This window comes from Phascolarctos cinereus, unplaced genomic scaffold (assembly GCF_003287225.1).
Source record: "Phascolarctos cinereus isolate Bilbo 61053 unplaced genomic scaffold, phaCin_HiC Scaffold_5;HRSCAF=322, whole genome shotgun sequence".
Lineage (NCBI taxonomy): Eukaryota > Metazoa > Chordata > Mammalia > Diprotodontia > Phascolarctidae > Phascolarctos > Phascolarctos cinereus.
In genome coordinates this window covers 303277916-303301151 of record NW_027555958.1, presented here as the reverse complement: position 1 = coordinate 303301151, position 23236 = coordinate 303277916, and the positions used below count along the sequence as shown (strand labels likewise).

Below are 23236 nucleotides of genomic sequence, written 5' to 3'. Positions count from 1 at the left end.
GTACCTCTGGTTGGAAGTGACTTTCAGAAGTCATTGCATCTGGGCAAGGCTAGCTTCTTGCCTGTCCTGCTCAACCAGAAATCCCCCTTTCAACATCTCAGGGTAAGGAGACTTTTCTCTTGGCTACATTTCCTAGTGTAACCCTCTTGGTTTGGAAAGGTTTTTTCAGATGACTTCTCACCTGAATCCTTTCTGCTGCGATAAGTTCTGAGATCTACTTGGGATGGAAAGAGTCTAGGGCCAGGAACCTGAGTATACCTCTTCTTAAGCCAGTTACTATCTAGGAATGTCTATAGGGGAAAGGATCGTATAGCCTATAGGATACCATAGTCTACGTGAGTTTTTTGGCTATTTCTTTTCTGCTTTTCAACAATTCAGTTCAACAAACATTCATTAAATAGCCACTGTGGGCTAAAGCACTATGCTAGATGATGGGAATTAAAAAAAAGACATAAAAAAATGATCTCAAAGTCAAGGGGTTTATGGACTGCTGAGTAGATACAATATGTACACAGATAAATAAATACAAGAGAGTTTTAGGATGGGAGGAACACAGAAGATTCAGGGGAAAGGTGGTGGTCATTTTGTGTAGGAGATGGCACCTGAAGTGTGCCTCAAAGGGAGTTTGGGGTTGTAAGAGGTAGATGTGACAAAGGCATGTACTCCAAGTGCATCTCCACTTGTGGGGTGCCCTAGATAAAGGTGTGGGAATTAATAAAAATAATAATAATGATGATGATGGTGGTGATGATGATGATAGCTAGCATTTATATAGGTGTACTATGTGACAGGCACTGTACTAAGTGACTTACAGTTTTTTTTATCATATTTGATCTTCACAATAACCCTGGGAGGTATTGTATTTGGGAAACAATTAGTAGTCCAGTTTGCCTGGAACAGAGAATGCATGAAAGGAAGTAAGAGGAGATGAACCTCCCCAGATAGGCTGAAGCTAGATTCTTACACAGGCTTTGGGGCTTCCCCTCCAGTACCTTTTCTCTCCTCCTTCCCCTCCCCCCTCCCCCTTTCTCCCCTCCTTCCTCCCCCCTCCCCCCTCCTCCCCATCTCTGGAAACCACTGTATGCCTAGCACCACCTAGTGCCTATCTGGCACCATAGCATCCCTCTGCGTTAGGTTCAGTGAACAAATATTTATTGAGCCCCTGTTATATGCACGATACTCTGCTAAGTATTGTGGGGGATAGAGAAATAAGTAAGGCATGGCTCCTGCCCTCTGGGAGCTTTATTTTAACCAGGAAAATACCAACTTACGAACACACACCCATGCCCAGCATGAGATGTCACCAGCAAGTCTGGTGCAAAGTTCTCCAGGCGATATGAGGTCAGGGCGAAGATAAGGTCACTGGGAGCACTAGTGTTCTGGGAAGGCTTCAGGAAGAGGAAGCTGAAATGGGTATTGAAGGAAGGACCCTGGAATTCGCAAAGAGCCCTAGATTTGGAATCCAAAGACCTGGTTTTTCATTTGTGTCACCCTTGAGAGTCTGGAAGATCTCGGTTCAAATCCTGCCTCTGACACTTAGCTATGTGACCACAGATAAATTATTTAACCTCTCTGAGCCTCATTTTTCTTATCTGGGTAATGAGAGATAATGAGACTTGAAATCCTTAAACTCTCAACCTACAATCTACCGGTGTGACCTTAGGCAAATTTCCCCTCTCAAGTCTTCAGCTGCTTCTTGTATAAAATGAGGTGGTTCATGTCTAGCTTGAAGCCCTAGGATCCTGCGGCCTGTCTCCTTTCCCTTCTTTCCTCCCTTCTATGGATCTTTAAAATATAAGAAGAGCCTTACAAATAAACATGCCCCTGGGTATGGGACCAAGGCATTTTCCTCCTTATACATCTTCACAATCTTCATTACCCTCATTCACAAGACCCCCTCCAGGGTCCTGGAGATGAAATCTATACTGGACATCCTTCCGGCTGTAGGGCACAGCAGTGGCCTGAGCCCCTGGACACTCCCCAGTGGACTGGTCTCTTTATATGAGTGTAGGAAGCTTTCTTGAGAATATCTTAACCTGTATCCCTCTTTAGTTTGCTAAATTGACATGACCCCAGAGACAAGGATGTCCCAAATGCCCACTGAGGTATTGGGTTGGGGAAAGTGCCTTTAAACCAGTGGGAGTTGCCAAGGTGTCTGCTAATTCTGGCTTCATGTAGGAGATCAGGGTGCCCCTTCTAGGGCATGTGGGGGAGGGGAGCCTGGGCCCTGCTTCCTTGAGGCAGGATATTGGAGTATCTTCACCAGCTGTCATCACGTAAGTTCTGCGCCCTAGGACTGGTTAATCATTGCAGAAAACGGAGTGAAAGGGAGGGGAAAGGAGGGAAGAGGAAGGCTGGACTGAGCTGGGCGAGGCTTCAGGGAGGTTTGTAGTGGGGCTCAGCAAGCTAGAACAGGATCTGGGAGCAAGACTGGAGCCAGAGCGAGTGAGTGTCTGGAACGACCCCTCCACCTTCCCTCTCTGTCCTCAGGGCAGTCTCGGGGCCGAAGGAGTTGTTAGTGTTGGTGGTGGTGGTGGTGGTGGTGGTGGTCCTTCCTTAGGAGCTGGGCAGGTGTCTGGGTTTCCTGAAAGGGTAGCTGGTTCTCTGAACCAAGGAAAGTAGAGACTGGAGAAGGAGTAGGAGAAAGGGATGTTGGGGAGGGTTAGTGTTGCATCTCTTTTCAGGGCTCCAGGGAGATCTCTCTGTCCACTACCTCTTGGGTGTAAGGAGTCTTGAAATTAGGGTGGATTTTTACTATGATTCCCCCTGGCTTGTGTTTGGGGTGAGGGAGGTTGCTCTGTTGTTTGGCTTGGGGGTAGAGGAAGCGTGGGCTGAGCTGGGACCCATTTCCTTCCGGAAACTCAAAAACCTCAGGGAGGTCAAATATGTATGTCTCTGTCCCTTGTCCTAGCCACCTGTTCTGTATCCTGTATCCTGAAGTGCCTTTCCCAAATAGCCCAAGTGACCTGGAGGGAGTGACCGGTGATAGGTACCTGGCTTCTCAGCCCCAGGTGTCCTAGAGAAGGAGAACTGGCCGTGGGGCAGCTTGGTGGAAGAGAGCCCAGACCAGGCAGTCAGTAGTCTTGGGTTCTAATCCTGTCTGCCATTTACCAGTTGTGTAATTTCAGGCAATGACTTAACTTCTCAACCTCAGTTTCCGCATATGAGAAATGAGGATAACAATACTTATCCTGCCTACTACCTCCAAGGCACTACTCGCCCTGGGCACAACTGAGTCCCTGGCTTCCCTCTCTGGGGTGGGCATAATGTGGGGACTGCCCCTAGGCTCCCCTCCTACCCCCTTTTTTCCCCATACTCTTCTCCACCCCCACCCCACCCTGTTTTCTCTGTGCCCACAACCCTGGCATTTTAGTTTTCTGCTGATTTCAGGTAGAAGAGCAGCATCCCCCAGGCAAAGGGCTCTGCTGCTCGTCTCAGCCTGCCTGGGCTCTTCTCCCCTCTTTCCCTCCCTTCCTGCCTGAGGTTTCCTGAACGTCCTTTGTCTGAGGAAGTTGAGGAGGGCAGACAGAAGGAGGGAATGGGGGGAGGAAGGGGGAGTAACAAAACCCTAGGATGATGGGAGAGGAATTTGTCCTGTTTGCCCTTTTCCAGGCAAGTTGGGAACAAGGGCCCTTGGCCAATTCATCCTAGGAGGGGTTAGGAGTGGGGGTGGGGTCATCCATCCCCCAGGAAGAAGGAACCTACCTATGGAAATAGAGGCAGATAGGTGCTGCAGGAGGTAGGATGCCAGATTTGGAGTCAGGAAGAATCAGATTTAAATCTTGCCTCAGACACTTATAATCTGTGTGGGACCCTGGTTAATAAGTCACTTCCCCTCAGCCTCAGTTTTCTCAATTGTAACCTAGGGATAATGAAATAATAGCACCTACCTCCTAGGCTTGTTGGGAGGATCAAATGGGATAGCTATGTAAAGCACTTTGCAAATCTTGCACCCTATATAAATACTAGCTATTGTTATTATTAATGCTGGTTTTGGAGTCAGACCACTCAAGTGAGAATTCTGCCTCCACAACTAACTAGCTGCCATGTTGTTTGTCCTTCCGGAAGAGGACCATGACATCAGGAAGGTGATGCCATGATTTGCAAGTGAATTGGGTTTAAGTGAGGGGGGCTGTGTAAAGTCAGCCTCACTCTTTTCTGGGGCCATCTGGGTTCAGTGGCGAGGTATAGATCAGGACGACTGGAGATGGCCCTGGAACTAGCTGTGTAACCTTTGGCAAAGCACTAGACTCTTCTGGATCTGCTTTCTTTGATTTCATTTGTTTGTTCTGTAAAATATAAACTTGGAGAAAGTGATCTCTGAAGTCCTTGCCATCTCTGACATTCTGATTCTGTGGTTCTATCCCTTATTCTCCTATAGGGAGCCCTGTTTGATCACCTCTTCTACCATCCCCTCTTTCCTTCCCCATTCCCTTGCTTCCTCTCATCTTCAGTATTATTATTACCCAAACCAGAGACATTTAAGTAGTTAATTCCTCTCCAGATGCCAGCCATCTGTAAAAATGATGGGGTTGAATTTTGTGGGTCCTAGGTCCTAGGTCCCAAGGTCTTTGGTCTGTTGCTCCTATTCCATAGCTGAATCTACCTTCAATCCCCCCTGCTCCTCTTGGACTTTTCAGAGTGTAGGGGGAGAGGGGGAGGGGAGAGTAAAGTTAGCAGATTCTGCACCAAATCTCCTCCCTCTAGAATCCTTTGCTATATTGTTATCCTAGCTCTGCCACTAACTTCCTATGTGATATCCAGCATACCACTGATTTCTTAATGGACTCAGTTTCTTCATCTATAAATCAATAGAGGTTGAACCAGATTGTCTCCAACGCCCCTTTTCTTTCTTTAAAAAAAACAGTATTTTATTTTTTCCATTATATAGAAAGACAATTTTTAGCATTCATTTTAACAAAATGTTGAGTTTGAAATTTTTCTCCCTCTCTACCTCCCTTTCCCTTTTCCTAAAATGGTAAGCAGTTTGATATAGGTTATGTATGTCCAAAGCCCCTTTTCAATTCTAACATCAAGATTCTGTGAATCTATTTCTTGTTATACTGTAGGGAATTCCCTTTTGGATGACTTTTATCCTTCTCAATTTACTATGCCCTTTTCTCACTTCTTCCCTCCAGGAGCCCTCCTCTTCCTCCCACCCCTCAACATTCCTCACACCCAGATCCAGAGAAACCCAAGGAGTTAATCCCTTTCTAGAAGCTTGGCCAAAATACCCTCCCCTCCACCCCATCCACATGAAGAATGCTGACTCACACAGTTCTCTCCACCTTCTCCTATCCCCAGACACATCTGGGAATGAGCAGCAGAGAGGAGCCAGGCCTGGCTACCTGAGCCGCGGGAAGAAGCTTATGGTTTGACCGGACCTAGGTGCCCCAGACAAGGGAAAAAAGCAGAGTTGAGGGTTATGGTGTTTGGACGTGACTCCCCTGCCTGTAGCTGACCCCTTTTAGATCAGAGCCCATTGTGCCAGGAGTTGGGGCCAGGGAGAGAGATCCTTAAGAGACAGGGGTGAGGAGGAGGAAGAACACAGCAGAAGACGTCTGAAAGCTACTGCCATCCTGTATTCAGATCTGCCTGGGGGTGGGACTGAGGGAGGTGTGTGTTGGGGAGCCTTGTGGAAGAGTTAGGGGGCCGATCAGCAGCAGCATCTCTGGCTGGTAAGAGTGTGGAGGGGAGGTGGGGGGGGCTCCTTAGTCGGGGGTAAAGGAGTGTTCCCCCACAGGGGAAACCAAGGGAGGCATGGGGACCAAAGGATGGGGAGAGGAGAACCTTCCAACCTCAAATTCTCTCTTAGGATCGGCGCTCCTGGTCTTGGCACTGTCCAGTCCCAGGCCTCAGGGAGCAATAAGACTTTTCCTAAGGGGAAACAGCTTCTATTTTCCTTTTTTTTTTTTTTGAGACTGGGAAGGGTTTGCAGCAATGACCTGTAACCTAGACACGGTACAGTGCTCTATGGCTTTGCATTGCAGAGGGGGTGTGCCCAGCTGCCTCTGGGAAGGGTCAAGTCAATCAGCCTTGACAGTAGGCAGTGTTTATGAGCCCTCCTGACTTTGGGTGTGTCAGGCTGTACCAGTAGAATCTTTATTGCCTGGCCTGAAGCTTAGGGAAGTGTAGAACACCTCCTGGCGGAGGGTACTCTCTTTCCTGGTCACCTCCTGGGATTTTCCTATCCCCTTCCCCCCAGGAAGGAATATAGGCAGAGGCCAGAGGCAAAATGCAAGGAAAGATGGGGACAGACAGGCAGGTAGGTAAGCATGGAGTGGAGTCTTCTTCTTTTCATTAGGTCAGCAGAATAGCCTTAAATATAGAATAGAGAGGAGAGATTTGGGGAGCTTCCTAACTGAAAGACCTCCCAGAAGTCTCCAAGACAGAGCAGGAGAATATTCAGAGCACTCCTGGAATCCAGTATTGGGCTTGTGCTGGCACTGCCCTCTGGTGGGCACAGAGAGGTGAGTGGAGTGTCCTAGCCCAGCACAGAAAGCTCCAGAGAGATTGACAGAAGCTTTGAAAAATCCCTGGACACTGCTCCCATCCTCCCCAGCCCCCTACTCTATTGTCAAGGTACAAAAGAGCCTCCCCACTCCTTTTCCCCAAGTTCTGGTACCCCCAATCTCCCAAATTCTCCCTCCCTTTAAAATAACTTTATTATAAACTTAATATCTCAACAAATACCAACAATCAAATACACTGAAGTACCCTCTTCTCCAGTGGCACTGGGATACCATCAGTGGGTACTCCCTCTAATGGACAGAGCTCTTAGCCCATCCAGGCCTGTCTAACTTGTATGAATCTTATTCATGACCTCCCCGTATATTTGCCGCAGGAGATCTACCCAATGTGCTGGAAACCTTCCTAAAGTTCTTTTTTATTTTATCCCTCATTTTATTTATTTATTTTTGTAAATAATTGTTTCATGAAAAGGGGCAAGGGGAAAGAGAGTGAACAGAGAAGGAAGGGGGCGCCATTCTCAAATAGTTGATATTTATGTATTATTTCATGGGAAATAAGTAAATAAACAAAATGAGCAAAAACTCCCCCAAAATCAAACTCAAAGAAAGCCTTAAACTTCAAACTATTTCCATTAAAAAAAGAATATTTATGTGAACATTAGCAAAGTAACAACCGTAGAAATGTATTTTCTCTGTACCCACCTCTGATCTCTTTTCATTTTTTAAATGTAGCTTTAATTTTTATTGATACTTTTTTGTCTTTATATCACCTTCATGTGTGAATATATCCTTCTCTCTTTCTCTACCCATTGAACCATCCCTTGTAATAAAGAAAAAGAAAAAAAACTAATTTATCAAAACTGACCAACTTGGCAAGTCTGTAACAGGAGCAAATGTGGTGTTCCCTACCCATAGCCTATCTCTACAAAGGGCTGAAGGCATGTTTGCTTATTTCTTCTTTGGAGTTAAGCTTGGTTTTGATTTCTCAATCATTAGGTGTCTATAAAATTTGATTTTCCCTATTCTTAGTCAATGTGTCAATCCTATCCCTATCCAAATCCTTATTTTCTTTGCTTTGCTTCACTTCATAAAGTATTTCCTTATTTCTTTGTATTCTTCATATTTGTCATCCTCAGGAGTTTAATAGTATTCATTGCATTGATTTACAGAGATTGGTCAGTGACACAATAGATAGAACTCTGGACTCAAGAAGATCTGGTCTCAAATCTGATCTTGGACACTTACTAGCTAAGCGATCTTGGATAACTCATTTAAACTTTTTTCAGCCTCATTCTCTTCAACTGTAAAATGGGAATAATAATAGTTCCTACCTCCCAGAGTTGTTTTAAGGATCAAAGAGGTAATATTTTTGTAAAGCTTTTAGCACAGTGTCTGACATGAAGTAGTAGAAACTTAATAAAAATTTTATTTCCTTTCCTACCTACCTTCCCACCTCAGTTTGCTCAAATTGCTGATTTTCACATATTGTTTTGAGGTTGGTCAAACACTTTACTTACATTACCTCATTAGCTTCTCTAATTATTGGACATAGATGATAGCTAGCTTTATATAGCCCTTGAAGATTTTGTAAAGGCCTATACACATTTTATCTCATTTGATCCACACAACAGTCCTGCCAAGAGGCAGGTACTATTATCATCCCTATTTTATAGATAAGGAAATTGAGGCTAAGAGTCCTTAAGTGATTTGTCCAGGGTCACCCAGCTAGTATGTTTTTGGGGCAGGATTGGAACTCAAGTTTTCTTGACTCCAGGAACAGTGCTCACCTGCACTGCCCAGCTGCCTAGCAACAACAAAGAGGTTGTTACTAGCTATGTGACCTGGCTCAAGTCACTGAACCTTCTAAGCCTCAATTTCCTTATCTGTCAAAAAAGCTTATAGGGGCACCTAGGTGGTACAGTGGATAGAGCAATGGCCCTGGAGTCAGGAGGACCTGAGTTCAAATCCAGCCTCCGACATTTGACACTTACTAGCTGTGTGGCCCTGGGCAAGTCACTTAACCCCACTGCTTCACCAAAAAAAAAAAGTTATACTATATTATCTCTTAAGCCCCTTCCAGATAGAAATCTATGGTTCTTTTTTTCTGTTACAAATAAAGTTGCTAAGGATATTTTTACAGGTGTAGTTCATAAGATTATAGATCATAAGATTATTGTATAGATTATTCTACATTATATTATGGATTACACAGATTATTATTATTATATAGATTTAGAGTTAGAAAGAACCTAAGAGGCAGGCTGTGGAGTCCAAACCTCTTATTTTAACAGATGAGGAAACTGAGGCACAGAGAGATTAAGTGATTTGCTCAGGGTCACCCAACCAGTAAGTGTCCAAGGTGGGATGTGAACACAGGTCTACCAGTCTCCAAGTCCAATGTCCTATCCACAATATCACAACTTTTTTTTTTTAGGCAATTGGGATTAAGTGACTTGCCCAGGGTCACACAGCTAGTAAGTGTCAAGTGTTTGGTCTGAGGCCGGATTTGAACTCAGGTCCTCCTGGCTCCAGGGCCGGTGCTGTATCCACTGTGCCACCTAGCTGCTCCTCTTTTTTCTTTTTTAATAACATTGTTAAGTTATAGTTTTAGCAGTGAGATCCCTGGGCCATAGGATCCAAAACTTATTGCTAACTTGGCAGAGCTAAGATTCAAATGCAGGTCCTCTAATTCAGTCAGTCAATTAGCATTTATTAAGCACCTACTGTGTGTAAGGCACTGTGCTAAGTACTGGGGATCTAAAGACAGGTAGAAAGGAAAGAAAGAAAGAAAGAAAGAAAGAAAGAAAGAAAGAAAGAAAGAAAGAAAGAAAGAAAGAAAGAAAGAAAGAAAGAAAGAAAGGAAGAAAGATAGAAAGAAAAAGAAAGAAAGAGAAAGAAAGAAAGAAAAAAGAGAAAGAAAGAAAGAGAAAGGAAGAAAGAAAGACAGAAAGAAAAAGAAAGGAAGAAAGAAAAAGAAAGAAAGAGAAAGAAAGAAAGAAAGAAAAAGAAAGAAAGAAAGAAAGAAAGAGAAAGAAAGACAGAAAGAAAAAGAAAGGAAGAAAGAAAAAGAAAGAAAGAGAAAGAAAGAAAGAAAGAAAGAAAGAAAGAAAGAAAGAAAGAAAGAAAGAAAGAAAGACAGAAAGAAAGAAAACAGTTCCTGTCCTTCAGTCTAATGGGGGACAACATGACTATGTACAAACAGGATACAAAGATAAATTAGAGAGAATCAACTGTGGGAAAGTGCTAGCGTTAAAAAGCATTGAGAAAGGCTTCTTGTAGAAGCTGACATTTTAACTGACACTTGATTGAAACCAGGGAAGCTAGGAGGGAGAGAATTCCAGGTATGGGGATAACATGGGAAAATAGCAGGAGGGAGATGGGAGATGGAATGCTTTATTTGAGGAATAGCTGGGGGGCTAGTGTCATGGGACTGCAGTGAGCGCTCTTAGGGGAGAGAGAGAGACAGAGACAGAGAGAAAGAGAGAGAGAGACAGAGAGAGAGAGACAGAGACAGACAGAGAGAGAGACAGAGACAGAGACCTGCAGAGAAAGACACAGAGAGTGACAGAGACAGAGATAGAGACAGAGAGAGAGAGACAGAGAGAAAGAGTCAGAGAGAGAGAGAGAGAGAGAGAGAGAGAGAGAGAGAGAGAGAGAGAGTGAGAGAGTGAGTGTGTATGTGTAAAGTATAAGAAAACTGGAAAGATAGGGTTTTAAAAGCCAGACAGAACCTTCTATATTTGACCCTGAAGGTGACAAAGAGCCATTTATTGGAAAGGGGGAAGTGATATAGTTAAATCTGCACTTTAGGAAGATCACTTTAAAACAGAAAGGAAAGGGCAGCTAGGTAGTGCAGTGGATAGAGCACTGGCCCTGGAGTCAGGAGGATCTGAGTTCAAATTTGACCTCAGACACTTGACACTTACTAGCTGTGTGACCCTAGGCAAGTCACTTAACCCCAATTGCCTGGCAAAACAACAACAACAAAAAAAACTGAATAGAGGCTGGGAAGACTTGAGATAGGGACATCAACCAGCAATAGTCCAGGCATGAAGTATATTGCCAGATTGCCATCCCCACAGGATTGTAGCAATTCACAGCTCTACCAAAAATGTAATATCATGCTTGTTTCCCTACAGCCCCAATGATATTGATCTGCTTTGTTTTTATAACGAATTATTCCTTATTCTTTCCCCTCAAATTTTCTACTTGTCAGCAGAGAAACAAATGAGAGCAGGGCTGTTTCTTCTTCTCTAGGGACAGTGGGAAAGTAAACTTCCCTTTTCCAATCTCCATCCCCACAGAAAGGATGCTAGGTATAGAACCGTGCAATAGTGTGAAGGTACAGAGGCCAGAACCCTACTGTAGAGCAAAGACAGGGACAGTGGGAAGGAAGCCCATACCTACTCTGATGCCAATCATCCTTTCTCTCTCACTTTTATCCTGGCAGCCTCCCTGTGCTCCTCACCTGCTTCTAGGTGTCATTGCCCTCTACCCATGGACACAGGCCTTTTCCTCTGACTCTGGCCAAACTGGATGATCAGAGCCCCCCAAAGGGACACCTGGATGTGGCTGAAGCAGCTACCCTCTGTGACGCTACCACACTCACTGGTGATGAGGGGATACATGCATGTGCTGGGGGTGGTTTATTGGACAGATTTCAAAGGTGGGAGGAGATCAGCATTGGATTCTGGAGTCTGTTATTTCCCCATTATGAGGTGCCATGATAAAGGTACAGATGAGACAATCATTGTCATTGGGGAACATCTTTGGGAGCCCGGTGGGGCACAGTAGGGGGCAAACTCTGATTTTTTCAGGTGTGTTGTCTGTAATAATAATAACTATGTAATAATAATTACATTTCTGTAACATTTTAAGATTTAGAAAGTGCTTTCCTCAGAACAACTCTATGAGAACGGTAGTACAAATATTATCACAATTTTACAGATGAATAAACTGAGGCACAGAGAGGTAAAGAAATAAATATTTATTAAGTACCATTAATAGACCCAGGGAGGTTTAGGGGAGAAGCAGATACGAGTGGAGAGGGGCAGAGATGATTCCATTGTGGATATTTTGAGTTTGAAATGCTGATGAGACGTCCTTGAATATTCTGGATGGGAAGGGAATAGGGTTCAGGAGACAAATGAGGGCTGGAGATGCAGATCTGGGATCTGGGAGTCACCTACAGAGAGGTGATAATTGAACCAATGGGAACAGATGAGAAAGTGTAGAGAGAGAAGAGGGCTTGAGACAGAGCCTTGTGGGATATTTATGCTTTAGGGTGGGAGATGGATGAGAATCCAAGGAAGGAAACTGAGAAGCAAACTCTGGACAGGTAGGAGGAGAACCAGGAAGGAACAGGATCATAGAAGAGGAAGCAGTGTCTAGGAGGTAGTCAATAGTGTCAGAGGAAATGGATATTGTCAGATGAAAACTTGAATTTATGTCTCTTGACTCTAGATCAGACTAGGAGTCGGGCCATCAACTCATTCTGTTGCCTTAGGCAAGTCATTTAATTGTCTCTGCCTCAGTTTCCTCATCTGCAAAATGAGGCTTTTACCTAGCAAATGCACTACCTACCTCCTAGGATTTGTTGTGAAGATTAAATGAAATAACAGATGTTAAAAGTACATTGGAACCTTGGAAAAAAATTGTTTGTAATTAGTAATTATCAGAGGGGGGTAGGGGAGGTCTAAGTGACAGCCAGGAATCAGGATGAGGGAAGAGAGTCAGTAGCAACCTATTGGGTAAAAATCTGGAGCTCGGTAAGTGCTCCTTTCTCTACCAATCTGCACCCCACCTTCCTGAGTCCCTTTTCCCTTCCTGGCAGAACTCTGTAACAATGTGCCTGAGGTGGAGATCATCACCCTCCTTGGGGAGCAGCTGCCCCATTACAAGCTTCGAGCTGACTCTGTCTTCGGCTATGAACATCACGATTGGATTCAGACTCCGATAGTACCCCCTGATGTCTCCAGAAACCTGACACCCACCCAGATCCAGGAAACACTGCGATATTTCTGTAAGTACCCATTGGCCAGACTTGGGCCCAGATAGTTGTATTGGCTCAAATGAATAATTAATCAATCAATTGATAGGCATTTATTAAGCACCTACTATATGCCAGGTACCATGTCAGTTACTGGCGGTATAAAAAATAAAAATGAAACTGCCCTCAAGGATTTTCCATTCTGTAGGACTGTATCATTGTGAGAATCTCTGTTCTTTTCCCTCGTTGAGCTGGTAGGACCTGGTTCTGGGCTGATAGAGCCTGGGAAGCTATTTGCAAGTCTGTTTTACAAATCTTGGTTTTATGTCAGATCTTATGAGTTCCTTGGGAAGAGAATTAGGCTGGATTCTGGGGAAGGTAAAGTGGAGAGTTAGAGAGGGGTTGGAGTTGAGGCCAACACTAAGGGAAGAGGGAGAGGGCCTGGCCTGATGGTCAGACTGAACAGAAGGAGAGGGTAATTAATCTCCTTTGCTGAGGCTTCCTTCCAGGTCAGGGGAGCAGGCATAACTGGATCTCCTTTATTTTCCTCCTCCCCCTCCCAAGTTCTGAGAAGAAGCTTAAGGCTCCTAGTAAAAGCCTGGGGACTGCCTGACCCCCTCATTCCTTCCCACTTGGGGCCACTAGGATTTTTGCAATGTACATTAAGCCCAGGACCTCCCAATATATTCAGGGGGCCCAGAGAACACCTCTAGAACCCTTCAGACTTGGAAGGTATTTAAAGAAGGGAGAGGGGCTATACCCTAAAACTCCATTTATCTCCAGAGCAAATTCTTCCCTACTTAAGGGCAGTTATTCCTATGGGTACAAGTGGACACCCCCACCTCTTTGTTGCCAATGTTCTAGATTCATAGATTGGACTATATCAGGCCCTCCTGCCCCTGAGCTCCAATGGCTGTCTCCATTACCTTCAGGATCAAACATAAACCCCTTGATTTGATATTTAAAATCTTCATAACCTGGCTTTTTTTCTTTTCCATTGTTCTTTTCCACACACTATACACTGAAGCAACATCAGCCCCCTGTACGCATCACTCCATCTCAAACCTCTGCAGCTTTGTAAAAGTTTTCCCCCAAGCCAAGAATGAGCTATAAACAAGATGTAGATTATAGAGTATGTGGGGCTGCGGACTGAAGAGCCCTTGCAAGGGACTGGCAGGTGGGCTTACGGGTAGCTGAGGGTGCCAGGTCAGCACATCTCTGTCAGTGCAGTCACCCCATCCCTATCCCTTCACCTTATGCCTATTCATTTTCCTGAGTGCTTTTCAATCAATCAATATGAATTAAGTACCTACTATGTGCCGGGCACTGTGCTAGGAATACAAAAACAAAAAAGAAAGGCCTTTTCTCAAGGAGTTTACAATCTAATGGGGGAAAGATAACATACAAGAGAAAGAGTGTGTGTGTGTGTGTGTGTGTGTGTGTGAGTGTGTTCCCGAGGGGTGTAGGTAGTGGGGTGGAGGGGAAGATGGAGAAGTCAGATCCAAAGCAGGGCAGCCAGGTGAGGAATTCTTAAACATATTCGAGTTTCTTCAGCTTCCTTTAAGACTCTAATTGAATCCCACCTACTCCAGGTGGCCTTTCCTAGTTCCTTCAGCTGCTAATGTCTTCCCTCTCAGAGTCCCTTCTATCTACTCTGTATGTGTCTTATGACTACCTAGTTGTGTACTGGTCTTGCCCCTAAGAATGTAAAGTCCTCAGAGACTATGTTTTTGCCTTGCTTTGTTTCCCTGGCGCTTTACTGACTGACTGGTGGCCAGCCTTGGACCCCCCTACCTCAGTCCAGGGCCCTAGGCATAGGTGACACAGCCTTTTGGGGTGGAGCGAAGGGACTCCTCAGGGAAGCCTGGGGGATGCTGATCAGCTGTTCTGGTTACCCCATGTCAGCTGAAAAGTTCTCCATCCCTTAAGCTGATTGCAAGAAGTCAAGTGGAGCCACAAATCCCATTTGGGAGAATTAGAGCTAGAGGCCTGCTTGTCCTTGGCCCCCAGTGTCCTCCTGACTCTGGCAGGGCCTGAGGCCAAGGAAAAACACTGTCAACAGTATCCCCTCCCCAACATTTTAGTATAGACTAGATCAGGTTACATACAGTAAACAGTAAGGGCAGTCTTGAAGGGGAAAAGATGTTGATGGGACATTCTCCAATTCTCTTGATGATATAGAAGTTTGTAGGCTAAACATAGGTCCATGAGCCTAGCTTTTTTTGTTTGTTTTTTAGTACAAGTTGAGTGCCCCAGGGCCATGATTTGCTATACCCTAGAGACACCTCCTGCTGTTCCCTGCTCCCCTCCCCCCTTACTTCCATTTGCTTTCCAACCCGGTTAGTCTTACAAAAAGAAGCAATACTAGCTGTGTATCTTTGACCACTTAACATCAAAGTGTCCCTAGATGCTTGTTTCTCCTCCCTAACCCAATCGTGTGATCATAGCTGAAAGGAGCTCCCTGGTTTTACAGAGAAGGAAAGTGAGACCCAGAGAGGTTGGAGTAGTAGTTAATAATAACATTTACGTATTGCCAGGCACTGTGCTAAGTGCTTTATAGTGATCTCATTTGGTCCAAAAACAACCCTGGGAGGTAAGTATTGTTATTATACTCATTTTTCGGATAAGGAAAATAAAGCAAGTCAGAGGTTAAGTTGCAGGGCAGCTAGGTGGTGAAGTGGATAGAGCTCCAGCCTTGGAGTCAGGAGGACCTGAGTTCAAATCCAGCCTCAGACACTTGATATTTACTAGCTGTGTGACCCTAGGCAAGTAACTTAACTCTGATTGCCTCACCCAAAAAAAAGGTCAGAGGTTAAGCGACTTCCCCAAGGTCACACAGCTAGTGTCTAAGGTCAGATCTTCCTTAGTCCAAGTCCAGTTTTATTCACTGCACCACCTAGCGGCAATCCTGTGTTTCAAAGCCACCAGGTCCTCTCATTCTGATTCCAGTATTCTTTTCACCACTCCACTCCATGTGTCCCCAAACCTGGCCCTGTATTTCAGGTTTGTTTAAGGGGAACCTAAGGAAAGACATGTGGGAGGCAGCATGGTACAAGGGAGAGAGTGCTGACTCTGAGATCAGCGACCATGGGTTTTAATCATGCCTCTGATTCTTACTTGGATAGGTCACAACATCCTTGGGGATTTTGGTTTCTTCATCCGTAAACGAGGTCGTTGGACCAACTGGCTTCTGAGCTCCTATCCAGCTCTAAATCTGTGATCTGATGATTGGTCTCACCTTCGTGTGTGTGTGTGTGTGTGTGTGTGTGTGTGTGTGTGTGTGTGTGTGTGTGTGTATGCGTCTGGAGGGGAGACGCATAAGGAAAGGACCCAGGCGTCCTCTGCACCTGCAAACCCAGACTGTGCTGCTTTGGGCTAAACCACTCTGGCGAGAGAGCTGGAGGGAGACCAATGTGGAGGGAGGGGCAAGGCAGCATCTGCTTTAAATCCCGAAGAAATCTTCTCAAGCCCCTCACCCTACCCCGTCTGCCTTGCCTCCACCCGTCTCATCTCTGCACATGGAGGATCCCAGTATGGTCTCTGTTGGGAGCAACAGTAACTGACTCTCTGCTAAAGCCTGGTCTGCCTCTCTTTGCACATGCCCCTCATCCCAATCCCCTCCCTGTCACGTGGGATGGCTCAACCAGGTGCAATAAACAAGAGCAGGTTATAAATAGAGCGCGCAAGGCTGCGGGCTGCAGAGCCCAGGCTAGGGTACTGGACGGTGGACGTCTGGGTAGCTTTGGGGGTGGGGTGGGGGTCCCCATTCAGCACATCTGTCTGTTAGTACAACCATTGCCCGTTTCTTGGCCGCCCCACCCCCGATCCTTCTCAGGGACGTGACTCTAGTTCCCTTCGGCCCGCGTGGCCGCGGACATGGAGGGTCCGGTGACAGTAGAAATTTGGAGCAGCCCCGCTGCATACTGCGCGGGGGGAACCGGCCCCGAAAGAGCCTCGGAACTGCTCATCCGAGAGCTGGAGGAAGGTAACACGGGGGCCCAGGACTCTCGAGCAGGGAGACCGGCTTGGGGTGGGGGTAAGGATGCCCAAGGAATGCGCATCCTTGACTGGCAACTGCCCTTCGCGTTCGAGGTCCGCAATCTTGGGCATCTTGAGTCCTCTAGGGTTAGAGCTGTGGGGAGAATGAAATGAGATAATATTTGTAAAAATACTTGCAAAAATATTTGTAAAAAATTTGTAAAACTAAAATATTAGTACAGTCCCTGGCACATGGTAGGCGCTTAATGCGTGCGTATTTCTTTCCCTTTAGCACCCACCTCTTCTTTGTGACCTCTAAGTTATCTGCCCCCTGTCCCTAACTGGAGTTTTTCTAGTTATATTCACCCTCTCCCTGGACCCGGCTCCCTTTTTTGTCTTTTGTCGGGACTCTTTGGTTCTCCCCGCCCTCCACCCCAACCCGCAGCAGCAGATCTATGCATTTCTCTAGCTTCCTTTCCCTTCCCTCTCTTCTCCCCACCCCCACCCCAAAATCCTGAGTAAAGCGAGCGCAGTGTCTCGGCTGGGAAATGTGTTTTCAATGTGGGTCCTTCTGAGCTGGACACTTAGCCAAAATCTGCTGCTTAGCCATTTTCACTGTATGCTGTTTCCTTTATAATTACTGGAGAGGGAAGGAAGGAGGAGAGGGGTCTTCTATCTAGGTCAGGTTGGCTTTTCTTCTCACTACGCCTCCCCCCCTTCATAGCATAGATGGGGAAGGGACTTTTGCCTTGAGCCTGGGCCCTGGTCGGGGCTATGAAAATCCCTGTCTTCTTTCCTTCTCCACGTATTTGGGGAGCAAAGCTGAGAAATGGTGAGAGGAAGAGAACAGCCAGATCTCTAGCATAAGAGATGGCACAGAACCTTCTTTTCCTCACTGCTCCAATGGACATTTCCCCCATCCCACTTTTAGGAAGGGGAATGAGAAGAAAGGCTCCGCTCAGGTCAAGGGGCTCCTAATTAATGAGGCTTATGTGGCAATTAGTACCAATTAGAGGCTGATGAGCTTGACAGGGGACCTGGAAGGCTCTAATTCTTGGAGTCTGAGAAGGAAGGTTGTCGCACCCAAGTGGACGTGCAGGTCTACACATCCCCCAGCCCCGGTCTAATCTCCTGACTCATCTGTTCTTTTGGGCAGCAGGAGACCTAGGCAAACTGAAGCACCTTGACATATCTCTCCTCTTCCAAAAATGTTTAAGCCCAGAAAAGCAATAAAAGATGCCGGGGAGAGGGCCACTCACTTATACTTTTGAGGGGGAAGGGACAGCAATTGACTCATTCTTCTAGCAGATCAACACTCGATTCTTCCCCCCACACCCCCACCAGAGAAACTGGGTCAAATGAGATCTCTCTTGGAGGTGGGGAGAGGGTTTCATCTTTGCTGCACAGATGTAGAATGATTATTTGGAACTGTGGATTTGAGCATTTTATGGGGGTAGTGTGAAGGCACATGTCTAATATCTTTCTTCATTCTAACCCCTTTAGGGGGAAGTGGGAATGGGGTTGTAAAGGTAAAACTGGATTGGGACCCCCTGAGGTCTCCCCTCTTTCTCACTGTGTCTTCTCTTCCTAACCCCTGCAGTGCTCTGCTCAGAGAGAGTCAGCCAAGTTACCAAGACCTATCATGATATTGATGCCGTGACTAGCCTACTGGAAGAGGTGAATATCCCCTAGAACTGTTCTGCCCCGGTAATGACTTTGCTCTACCTTTATTTTTTCTGCCGTCCTCCCATGCCCCAGTCCAACAGGTAGGGGTCAAATCTCATTCTCAATTCTAAAAGCTTGCTGAGTGAAAGAGGGGTCTTGTTTTTATTGTCCTGCCTCTGGTGTCCTACCTTCCTGGGTCCCTGGCTATCTGTCAGACCAGGTGGAGGGGTCAGGCAGAGGGTAGTGGAGGGAATAGATTTACAGAATGCTAAAGTTCTAAAGAGCCTCAGCAATTCTTAAATCCAACCTCACTTAGCAGAAGAGGAAACAGGACCAGAGAAGCAGTTAGCCCTAAGGGCATAAAGCAAGTTTGGGGCAGAGCTAGGTGAATCAGGTGTCTTGATTCCTAACATAGGGCTCTTTCTGTTAGACCTATGGTTCTCAAACTTTTTGGTCTCAGGATCCCCTTCACACTTTTAAAAATTATTGAGGACTCTAAAGAATTTTTGTTTATGTGGGCTGTATCCATTAATATTTACTGTATTGAAAATGAAAACAGATAAAATGTTTCATATTTATTCATTAAATTAAAAAAAAAACATTACATGTTGACTTAACATTTTAATGAAAAATAACTATATTTTCCCCAAGAAAAACAGTTATGAGAAGAATGGCATTGTTTTTCCTATTTTTCAAATCTTTTTAATGTCTCTGGCTTCATAGAATACAGTTGAATTCTTTTATCTGCTGCTGCATTTGGTTCAATCCAAACATTGTTTTGGTTGAAGTGTATGAAGAAAATATGGTCTCACACAGATAGGTAGCTGGAAAAAGAAAGAGTATTTTTATAGACAAAAACATTGTAGTATTATTATGAAAATAGTTTTGACCTCAGAATTAGGAAAGGGTCTTGGGGGGCTCTTGGGGAGTTGGAGTTCTACACTTTAAGAACCTCTGTTTTAGACCATTGTGCCTACCCAAGTCAGTCTCAACCAGAAAGGCCCCACAGGCATCTTCTCAGATGAAACTTGATATTGTGGGCAGCATTCCTCACCCCTCTAACTCCCCTGGACTACCCTAATGGCTAGTTGAACCCATAAAGAATTTTCCCCCTCTTTCCCTTTCCTTGGCCTGCAGAAAGAACGGGACTTGGAGCTGGCAGCTCGGATTGGCCAATCTCTTCTCAAACAGAATTGCTCCTTGTCTAAGCAGAATGAGTTGCTGGAAGAGCAGCTGGAATTAGCCAGGGAGGAGGTAAAATGCCCAGGGGATGGGCCCTTCCTAGCAGGCTCTCTGTTCCCCCTTCTCTTAAGGGTACCCTCTTGCAGACCTTTCAGGAAGAGAGGTCTATCAGTCTCCCTCACTATCCTTTTTCCCTGGCTTGTAATCCATCCCTAAATCACTGGGGCTTCCTATTCTGTTCCACCCTTGCCCGGCAAAGATTACCCCTCTTGTTAGCCTCATACTTTTTCTCTTCTACTCACCCCAGATTGCCCAGCTTAGGCATGAAGTTGCTATGCGTGACAATCTCCTCCACCTCTATACAGACACTGTTGAGGAAAGTGAGCCCTCCAGCACTGCCCCTACTCCGTGAGTTCCTGGGCCCTGCTCTTCTTTCCCCATGCTGCCCTCACCATATCGGTGTCAGATGATCCAGGAGGGGCTTATGGGATGTCTGAGAGTTGAAATCACTGGGATCCCTTCCCTCCACCCTACCCCAAACCAGAATCATTGAGCAGAAAATATCCAATTTGGCAGGGACCTTAGAGCCCAATCTCGTCTAATTCTCATTTTGTTGTTGTTCAGTCGTTCAGACATGTGAGACTCTTTGTGATCCCGTGGACTTGTCCATGGGGGTTTTCTTGGCAAAGATACCGGAGTGGGTTGCCATTTCCTTCTCCAGTGTCCCTATTTTACAGATGAAGAACTGAGGCAAATAGGGGTTAAGTGACTTGCCCAGGATCACACAGCTAGTAAGTAAATTCTCATTGTGTCACTGAGAAGATGAAGGTCCATAGAGGGAAGTGACTTGTTCAAGGTCTCACTACAAGTTAGTGACAGAATTAGTACCATATCTTATGTCTTCCAACATCTAGTCTGAGATCAGAGAACACTGGTTCAAAATATGCTTCTGATGCTTACTACCTGTGTGACTTGGGGTTTTTTATTTCCTTTTCTGTAAAATGAAGAGGCAGGACTGGCCAGTTTTTTTTTTCCTTTTGTTGCTACTCAGACTTCCCTAAACAGGTCATAGGGACAGGGACTTGATAGAGGAGACTCTCAGATGAGGAAGCTAGTGGTGCAGCGGATAGAGTGCTGGGCCTGGAGTCAGGAGGACTTGTGTTCAAATCTGGCCTCAGACACTTACTAGCTGTGTGACCCTGGGCAAATCACTTAACCCTGTTTGCCTCAGTTTCCTCATCTGTAAGATGAGCTGGAGAAGGAAATGGCAACCTGCTCCAGTATCTTTGCCAAGAAAACCCCAAATGAGGTCTTGAAGAGTCAGACTCTACTGATGACAATTGAACAACAACAGCAGATGAGGAAACTCCCTTCAATGCAGATTGGGACTTGAACCTAGCTAGGTTTTGAGGCCTGCCTTATCTACTATACTAAGAGTAGTCATAAATCAGCTAATCTGTCTCTAGCCCTGAGGTTTCCCACCATCAGAAGGCTAGATCTCTATCTTCTGAGCAGGCATGTGTGTGTGTGTGTGTGTTGGGGGGGGTATAGGGGGCCCTCCCCATCACTTTCCTCTCTCTGATCTTCTTCCCCTTTCTATCTCCCCCCACACAAACCAGACTTCGCCATTGTGATTCCTCAGTTTCTCTTCAGCATTGTATCCAGTTGGACACCTTGCAACAGAAGCTGAGGGGCCTGGAGGAGGAGAACCAGCAGCTTAGGCTGGAGGTGGGAAAAGGGGTTTGATGCTAGCCAGGGAGTAAGGATTGCTTTGCTTCTGCCTGGGAGGAGTACAGCAGCCAGCTGGTTTGGTGGGGTTTTTTCCCTGTTGTTGCTACTCAGACTTCCTTCAACATGCACACCATAGGGACAGGGGCTGGATAGGGGAGACTCAGATGAGGAAGCTAGTGGTACAGTGCTGTCAGCTAGGTAGTGATGGAGTGGTCATGCCCTTCTTTTACCTCCTCTTTCTTCCAGGCCACCAGTATCGTCACGGAGACCTGCCAGTATGAGGACCAGGAGCAGCAGCTGATGCTGGATTGTGTGGAGCAGTTCTGTATGTGGCAAGGAAGCTGCGTGCGGGGTCTGGGTGGCTCTGCCTGGGAGCTGACCACGCTGCCCCCAGCTTATAAGACCATCCTCTTGACCATTATTTGGCAGCTAGGTAGAATGCTGGACTTGGAGCTGGGAAAACCTGAGTTCCAATCTTGCCTCAGACACTTACTGGGCAAATCACTTCACCTCTTTTGGCCTCAGTTTCCCCATCTGTAAAATGAGGATAGTAACAGTGCCTACCTCACAGGGTGGTTGTGAAGATCAAATGAAATAGCATATATAAAGTGCTTTGCAAATTGAGAAGCACTGTATAAATGTTAGCTATTATATAACTATTGTTGTTGTTTAGTTGTTTTCAGTCAAGTCCAACTCTTCGTGACCCTGTTTGGGGTTTTCTTGGCAAAGATACTGGAGTGGTTTGCCATTTCCTTCTCCAGCTTATTTTACACATGAGGAAATTGAAGCAAACAGGGTTAAATGACTTGCCCAGGGTCGTACAGCTAGTAAGTGCCTGAGGACGAATTTGAACTCAGGTCTTCCTGCCTCCAGGCCTGACACTGTCATATATTATTATTTTATAGCTATCATTATCATCATCATCTTCATTATTATTGATGATAGCTCACATTTATAAAAGACTTCATAGTTCATAAAAAGCTTTCACAGACTTCCTCTCATTTGGTCTTCGAAACCACCCTTCAAGGTAGGTTGTGAAAGTCTCATTATCCCCATTTTACAGGTGAGGACATTGAGGCTCAGAATTTAAAGGCCTTGTCCCAACTTAGGCAGTTGGTAAGTGGCAACGTCAGGATGCAGTCAGGTCCTCTGACTTCTAGGTATTAGTTGTGTTCTACTCTCCTATTTTCTCCCAGAAATCAGGGGAGGATCTTTACCTTAGATCTCAAACTTTCCCTCTCTTTAAAAATTTTTAATTTTTAAATTAAGTTACATTTTAATTTCCTTCTCTTTAATTTTTTTAATTTAATTTTTTTCTATTATCAAAAATATCTTTTCTTTCCTTTCTAACTCTTCCTTTTCTCTCTCAAAATTTTCTTCCCCAAATTGGGGAAACAGACAAAAATAAAAACAAAACAAAACTCTCATAACAAATATACATAAGCCAAGCAAAAACAAATTCCTGTATTGTCCATGTCCAAAAAGATACATGTTCCATTTGGTACCTGAGTCCATCCCCTCTCTCTCAGGAGGCGGGTGGTGTGCTTCATCATAAGCTCTCAGGAAGAGTGGTTAGTGATTGCATCGATCAGTTCTTAAATCCTATATTAACAACATGATTGTACTAATTGTTCTCCTGGTTCTGCTCACTTCACGCTTCATCAGTCCATAGCATGAGCCTTTCTGAATTTCTCTGAAACCACCCCCTTCATTTTTTTTATGGCACCATAGTACCCTTTACATTTATATATTACAATTTATGCAGAGATCCCCCAACTAATGGGCACCCCTTTTGTTTCTAGTTTTTTTGCACCCACAAAAAGAGTTGCTATGAATATTTTTGTACACATGGGTCCTTTTTTCTCTTTCTTTGATCCATTTGAGTCTTTTTTTGAGGGTGGAGCTGAGCTCCTCACCAGCACTGTAACAGTGAGATCTAATCAGACAACAAGGATGTTTTGAAAACAGACTTTACCCTTAGCGCCATAAGCCCCTTCTGGTTTTTTTAGCTAAAGAAACAAAAATACTGTACAAAGAACAGAGGGAGGGCTCAATGCCAAAAGATGCTTTTTTAAGAGTTTCAGTGAGAATTTGGGAGAAGACCTGCCTCTTGGTTTTCAGGTCTTAGCCAAAGTCTTACCTTCTATAAGAAGACTTTTCCAGTCGCTAGTCTTAGAGTCTTCCCACTGAGATTATCTCCAGTTGACCCTGTATATTTCCT

The 23236-nt window shown here is 45.2% G+C and overlaps 1 protein-coding gene across 1 annotated transcript in view; it reads left to right on the top strand.

The window, feature by feature from the left end:
- HAP1 (huntingtin associated protein 1) overlaps positions 1–23236 on the top strand; it is a 47349-nt gene that overhangs the window by 14271 nt on the left and 9842 nt on the right. The window contains exons 2-8 of the mRNA XM_020972691.1: positions 10949–11081; positions 12304–12492; positions 18038–18114; positions 19240–19356; positions 19592–19692; positions 20904–21012; positions 21262–21340. Of these exons, the coding sequence (XP_020828350.1) occupies positions 10949–11081; positions 12304–12492; positions 18038–18114; positions 19240–19356; positions 19592–19692; positions 20904–21012; positions 21262–21340 (805 nt within the window). The remainder of the gene's footprint in view (positions 1–10948; positions 11082–12303; positions 12493–18037; positions 18115–19239; positions 19357–19591; positions 19693–20903; positions 21013–21261; positions 21341–23236) is intronic.